Genomic DNA, 6,807 nt, shown 5'->3' on the forward strand with positions numbered 1-6,807 from the left:
CATAAACGTGACAACAATATGTGAGAGCACAAAGGTTGGGACAAGTTTAGGGGGACGGAAATGACTCTCTAGTAAAATTCATTTTTTTTGAGCATCAGTACAGACACAAGCGCTTGTGTCTGTACTGATGCTTAAAAAAAATGAATTTTATGCCATCTTGGAAGAAGCACCTTACCTTAATTACCGGCGGTGGAAAAACCTTTGGCCGTGCAAAGCGATCGACAAGTGCACGAAGACGCCACGGAGCCACGTCGCAACAACTGGCCCCGGCGCCTCGTGCAACGAAAGCGGAGGGCTCGGCAAAGAGACGCTCGCGCGGTTGGCAACGGCATCTATAAAACCAGCCCAGAAACCAGCACCTCCCACTTCCCCCGGTGCGCACACAGCCGCAGCCAAGTCACGCGCCCGACTTCACTCGCTCGCGCGCGCACGCACGCACGGAACACACTCGCGCACTCCCACTCCCACTCCACCGCTCCGCGTTCCCGGCCTGGCCCACGGCCGCCGCGCCGCCTGCCCGCCTGCCTGCCTGCCTGCATGGGCGACCACCACCACCACCCCCACCACCCGCGGGCCCGCCTCGCCGCCGGCGACCTCCGCCCGCCGGAGCCGCCGCTCGACCCGCTCGAGTTCCTCTCCCGCTCCTGGAGCGCCTCCGCCGTCGACGTGCCCCGCCCGCGGCCGCCGTCGCCGGCGCCCCTGCTCGCCGCGCCCATCGCCGAGGACCCCGCCTGCTGCGAGCTCGACGACGGCGCCGCCACGGCCGGCAGCTCCTTCTCCTTCGCCTCCGCGGCCACCTCGCAGTTCATCATGGAGCGGATCCTGGCGCAGTCGGTGAGCCCTCCTCCTTCCGTTTTCGCCGTTCCTCCCCACTCCTCTCCTCTCCTCTATCTCCGGGCAAAAGAAAAGAGCGTTCTCCGATCAGAGCTGCTAGAACTCACGATCCGTTTATTTTCTACTAGAACTTCAGTTTGTAACCGGCGAGTTCCGTTTTGTCTGTGGCATGGCAGCATCTGACTGACCTCTCTCTCTCTTTTTGTTTCGTTTTGTTTAATAATAACAGTGCTAAAGCGTGTGCTTCAGTCGTTTTTTATTTGGGATTTCGACGCTCAGCAGCATTCGACTGAGAATTACTACCGGTGGTTACTGCTCTGGAGTACGTTTCTGTGATGAGTTCGTGGTTTCCTCCTTATCTCCTGTGATTTCTGTCAGAGGATTCCCGGCGTACGCTCCAGTACGAAATCCAGCCCCTTTGATGGGAATTAATGATCATCTTCTTGACCTTTCTCACCGCTCCGGTTCCTTCTCTCGTCAAATTCAACCTCTATTCTCTTCGTTTTCCGTTTGACCCCATGTTTGGCACAAGGAGAAACGGCCAAAGGCGAGATTCTTCTCCTACGAGGGAAATTAGAAGAAGTGTAATCCCAACCTTTTTTTTTCTCTTCTTTTTAATTAACAAAAAGCCCAGATTAGTGGTCAGGGCAACAACTTATCATCGATTTCTCGGTTCTTCCCAGAATTGATTTTGCAATTCTTCTCTCGCGGTTAGCAGAATTAAAAGTACTAAATAATCTATACTACTGTGTACCACTTTAAATTGATCGGTGGAAGTGAACCTTGATGCAAATTTGTTGTGCAGGAGGTGGCGCCCCTCACATCCGGACGGCTCTCCCACAGCAGCGGCCCGCTGAACGGCGGCGGCTCCCTCACCGACAGCCCGCCGGTCTCGCCGGAGATTGATGACTCGCAGGTTCACTTCCTGTCACCTTTGCTCCGCACTCGCGCTACTTTCCAGGCGCCTGTTCTACGTGCTCGTGATTTACTAGTGCAGCGGCACTGCCAGTTCTAGTACTACCTGGCCGCAATTTTTAATGCTGCCTTCTTCAGCCTTGCCTTGTGGCTCAGTAATCGTGCCAAGTTTCTAGTAGTAGTAGGAGTACCATCCTTGGATGCTCGTAGGCGTTTTAATAATCAGGTGTAAGTTACAAAGACCAAGGCGCTAGTGGACGAACTGTGTTGATGTGTGAAATTAATTAGAGTTTCAGGAAGAAACCAAAAGAGATCGTACACCAGCAGCCGTGTGCACGACTGACGGTCGTGTGTTTGTTTACTGGGAAAACCATCTTTTCCGCGCTCTACAACTTCCGAAAACCCGAAAAAAGTAGATTAAATGATGAAGCTTTTTCCGCAGCTTTCTTTTTACTAGTAGTTCCATTGTCCTTGCTAGGGTATTTCTCCAGGGGAAAATGTATCTGTTCGCAGAACTTTTCCCTGCATATTGTGGCTCAACTATGGTTTGCACACTGTTTTTGTTCAGTTCATGGCAGGATTATGAACTGAAGGTGTAGTATACCGACATAATTTCTCAGCTAAATATCAAATCATTTTAAAGATCACTAGCATTGTAGACTTTCACAGTAGAAACCACAGCTTGGCTGTGGTAGAAGTAGAACAGCCGAGGCCAGAAGAGTCATTTGCTCATGAAAATTCTAACTATAGGAAGCTGTGGGACACTGAGAGGCTGCCTGGGACAAAGAGACCAGCGTTGCAGCCTTCCCTGTGCACAAATTTTTCTCCAGAGAGAGACCAAAGAGAAAAATAAAAAAAGGAACAGGCCCCGTTGCCTTTCTCTCATTCCGATAAAACACCTGGCCATAGTAACCCTTCTCTTTTTCCCCCACATCTTTTGTTTTGCCTACTAGTCCCTTTCGCTTTCTCTCTCCTTGCTAGCAAGAGCCTGCGATCTCGGCGCCCATGGTGCAATGTTTTGCCACGGCCATGTCCTTTTCTCCCTTGCCCCCGCCGACAACTCCTGTTTTCAGTTTGAAGCCTCTGCCCATTTTGGATGCAGCTGCACCAGCACCAGCACCGGGTGGTTCAAGTTTTACAGTACCTATTTGTGTGTCCATGAACAAATAGCACATTTACAGATTTACATGGATTGTCAAACAAACTAGTAGCACACATGTCTATATGTTTTGTTTTTGTAGGCGGCCTTGGTTTCTGTAAAGATCTTTGGAAAAAAAAAGTCTTGATTTGAGTGAAGCATCCTTTTTTTCTTCTTCCAAATGTAGGATCCTGTTGCGCATCTGTCAAAAAAAGTGACCCCTTTCCCTCTTTTCTGCCTAGCTCTTGTTCTTCATGCCTTGTTTTTATCTCTCATGTACCTTGTTCTCCTTTTCACTGTGGTAGCTGTTAAGTGTCACTTCGGTGGCGTGCTCACAACAGTTATAATTTGCTTTGTTCCTTCCATCTCCTCTCTGTTATTTTTTCAACGGGAAACGTTCTTGCACTGCATGTACTACTATCTTACTACGTACAAATTAGAAATTACTGTTGGGGGCCAGCACGGTATGGTGCTGGAGTAGTGTGCTTGGATATCCAAAGACAAAGAGGTATGTCATACTGGCAGGCCAGCCTATACACTGGTTTGTCTGGCTTGGCGAATTATTAGTTTGTAATCTGGAAAGCATCTTTCTTTTAAAAACTATTCGTCGAATAATTTATTAGCTCATGATAAAGCAAATCTGAAATGCCTCCAAAGGTTCAACTGTTCAACCCTATTTTGGGATTAAGTGCAAAGAAGAAAAAGTCCAGGAATGCCCCCCGCTCACATGCCCCCCAGCCCCAAGAGAGACAAGTCTTAGGAGAGGCCAAGGTCAAAGATCTGATTAGGATAGGCAGGCCGTACACAGGGCCACTCTGGTCCTTCCAGCCGAGCTAAATCACAGTTGTTTAGCCCCCCTAAACCTGAAACCTCTTCCTGTTGTGCTAAACACTTTTTTTTTCTTACAAGAATGGATTTTTACTGTGTTGCTTGCTTGGTGTGCGTTAATGAAGCCCCGATTCCGGGTACCGTCTCAGTCTGGCCTCTGGGCTCTGGTCTGCTGCTGCTTGTGCAAGCGAACACTGTGCGCGCTCAGTCTGACGATGTCACTCTCCATGTACCCCGTTTCTCTCTCTCTCTCTCTCTGGGTAAAAGGTACTCAACTCTAGCAGGCAGGCATGCAGTCCTTGCCTTTAAGCTCGGTCTGCTCTGCTCGCTTTCCTGCATCATGACGCTAGGCTCGTGCCTTTTTGGTCCCTAATCGAGTTTTATTCCTCCAGCTTTTCTAATCTGATGTATTAGTGATGATGCGTTCTTTTATCTGATCTAGGACCAATGCTGCTGTTTTCTTCCACGCCGCTTCATCATTGTGTCCATTTATCCTCTGTGTTTGTACATTGTTTACTGGTGTACATGTAGTATGCGCCAGTATGTGTCACGCTTTTGTTCTCAATTATCAGACTTACTTATGCCGTACTATAGTTTAACGTTGTGCACACACAGTGGTTTCTGCTGGCCGACGAGCCTTGAATAATTGTTAGTACTAGTACTATGAGAGAGTTATAAGGACCCACCCGGAAAATTGGGTTCAATCTATCACTTCAAGGTCATGCATGCCCTAGTTCACCTGAATAAAAATTCTTAGCATCTAAGCATGTTTGATCTTCAATGGTGTCCATTGGACCAGGAAGTGACTACTGAACAAAAGAAAAGAGAACTATGAAATTCCTTGAGAATGCTCCTTGTTAATTGGACAATCTCTTTGCTAATGCAGTACTGCAGGGCGGGCACACCGAAGCCACAGGCGTACCGGGGCGGCAGCAAGACGGTCGGCCGGTGGCTCAAGGACAGGAAGGAGAAGAAGAAAGAGGAGACGCGAGCGCACAACGCGCAGGTCCATGCCGCTGTCTCGGTCGCGGCGGTGGCTGCTGCGGTTGCGGCCGTTGCTGCTGCCACCGCTGCGGCCTCAAGTTCCGGCAAGGACGATCGCGCGGCCCGCACCGACATGGCCATGGCCTCTGCTGCGACGCTCGTGGCCGCGCAATGCGTCGAGGCCGCGGAGTCCTTGGGGGCTGAGCGCGAGCATTTGGAGGCGGTTGTTAGCTCGGCGGTGAATGTCAGGACGCCTGGCGACATCGTCACGGTCACGGCTGCTGCTGCTACTGGTTTGTGATTTATTTCCACCTGATGGGATGATGACTACTCCCATCCATTCCAAAATAAGTGTCATGTTTTAGTTCAAACTTATTTTGGAACAGAGGGAGTATTTCTTAAGCTTGAGTTGGATGGTCATAATGTGTGCTTGTGTTTGCAGCATTGAGAGGTGCAGCCACATTGAGGGCTAGGGCTTTGAAGGAGGTGTGGAACATAGCGGCGGTGATCCCGGTCGAGAAGGGGACGATGGGAGGAGGAGGTGCAGGAGGAGGGCACCATCACAAGCAGATTGTCCAAAAGCAGCAGCATCGCAAGCTGGAGAGCAACGGGAGCAGCATCAGCGATCTTTCGCTCGAGGAGGAGAACAACTTCCTGGGCGTGTGCAGCCAAGAACTCCTTGTTCGCGGCACCGAGCTCCTTAAACGCACACGGAAAGGTGCTGTGTGGTGATACATTTCTGGTTCATCAATGTGTTAAAAGTGCAGGCACATGTACTGACGCTGCTGTTTCACGATCATTTTATCTGCAGGTGCACTGCACTGGAAGGTCGTATCAGTGTACATCAACCGAATGGGCCTGGTAAATGCTCATGTCTTGAGCTGTATCGAACCCTTTTTGGGATAACTCTGGACTTTTTTGCTTAGTTGTTATGATGGCGTGCTTGCAGGTCTCTCTGAAAATGAAGAGCCGGCATGTTGCAGGGACAATCACCAAGAAGAAGAAAGGTGAGTGGCAGGCCATCATAGCAACAACGGTAACATCATCTCATTATCCATCCATGGCTCTGAGGTCTGATCCATCATCCATGTCGCTGCAGGCGTGGTGATAGACGTGTGCAAGGACGTGGCGGCGTGGCCCGGGCGGCACCTGCTGGAGGACGGCGAGCACCGGCGCTACTTCGGGCTGAGGACGGCGGACCACCGGGTGATCGAGTTCGAGTGCACCAGCCAGAGGGAGTACGAGCTGTGGACCAAGGGCGTGGCGCGCCTCCTCAGCATCGCCAGCGAGCGGAAGCGTCCCCTGTGAATGACCGTATGAGTGAGAGAGTGAGCTGCCGACGCCGGGCTTTTGGTCGTCCGAACTCCGGAGCCGTCCCATGCGTTTGTTTGCTAGGCTGTAGATGTCAGGCGAGGGCAACAGAGCGGCATGGGCTATGGGGTGTGAGGTGTACCTCTTGTCCCACAAGAGAGATGGATTATTATGCAGCTAGGGTACAGCTCCTGCTGCTGTTACTTGTTAGGGCTGGAAGTGAACTGAAGGCTGTGTGTTTATGTGCATGTGGTTGGGGTTGGGGTTTCCATCCCTCATAGGCAGCTCATGTGTGAAGAAGAGTGGCTAGAGCCAAGTTCTCCGTTTGCTCTGTTTCCTTGTGTTTTTCTTTCACTTCTTGTGTAAGTTTTGCTTGTCACCTGTGCTGTGGCGGTGGCTTATACAGGCATCTTCTATCTGGACTAGAGCAGGAGCGGCAGGAGAAGATGATTGCTTTGTTCCATTTAGTTATGGTTGATTCCTGCATGCTTAGAGTATCTCCAGCCGCGTCCCCAACAGGCCCCCCCAAGACGAATTTTTAGCGCCGTTGGTCGAAAATCGGCCCAGTCGCGCCCCCAGGATCTCGTTTAGCGCTGGTTTGGGTGAAATTCAGAGTCGGCGATCCCGTCCCGAACCCAAATGGCCGGGTGTTGCCTGGGCGCGCCGGCACAAGCGAAAAGCGGCGTGCGGCTGCTTTGTCGGTGAATGGAAGCTGACTGGAAGCCCTTTTCCCGCTGTTTCCTCCCGCGCTCACCCCTCTCTTCTCCATTCCTCCCAAACCCCCGCCTCCTCCCTGT

At 51.2% G+C, this 6,807-nt stretch overlaps 1 protein-coding gene across 1 annotated transcript; it reads left to right on the forward strand.

Moving 5' to 3' along the window:
- The first annotated feature begins 401 nt into the window (after positions 1–401).
- On the forward strand, positions 402–6,435 carry LOC119311732 (VAN3-binding protein-like). The gene is made up of 7 exons (XM_037587426.1): positions 402–834; positions 1,640–1,750; positions 4,602–4,992; positions 5,142–5,417; positions 5,511–5,560; positions 5,649–5,706; positions 5,799–6,435. Exons 1-7 carry the CDS (start codon positions 538–540, stop codon positions 6,005–6,007), a joined length of 1,392 nt encoding a protein of 463 aa, XP_037443323.1. The 5' UTR covers positions 402–537; the 3' UTR covers positions 6,008–6,435.
- The last annotated feature ends 372 nt before the right edge of the window (positions 6,436–6,807 follow it).

Source organism: Triticum dicoccoides, chromosome 5B (genome assembly GCF_002162155.2).
Source record: "Triticum dicoccoides isolate Atlit2015 ecotype Zavitan chromosome 5B, WEW_v2.0, whole genome shotgun sequence".
In the NCBI taxonomy this organism is placed as follows: Eukaryota; Viridiplantae; Streptophyta; class Magnoliopsida; order Poales; family Poaceae; genus Triticum; species Triticum dicoccoides.

What these genes read in the sequence shown, in the direction of transcription:
- LOC119311732 (XM_037587426.1), top strand. Translation starts at nt 538, where the DNA reads ATGGGCGACCACCACCACCACCCCCACCACCCGCGGGCCCGCCTCGCC. An exon ending in CGGAGATTGATGACTCGCAG is followed by an intron (nt 1,751 to 4,601) that starts GTTCACTTCCTG and finishes TTGCTAATGCAG; the next exon opens with TACTGCAGGGCGGGCACACC. An exon ending in CCTTAAACGCACACGGAAAG is followed by an intron (nt 5,418 to 5,510) that starts GTGCTGTGTGGT and finishes TTTTATCTGCAG; the next exon opens with GTGCACTGCACTGGAAGGTC.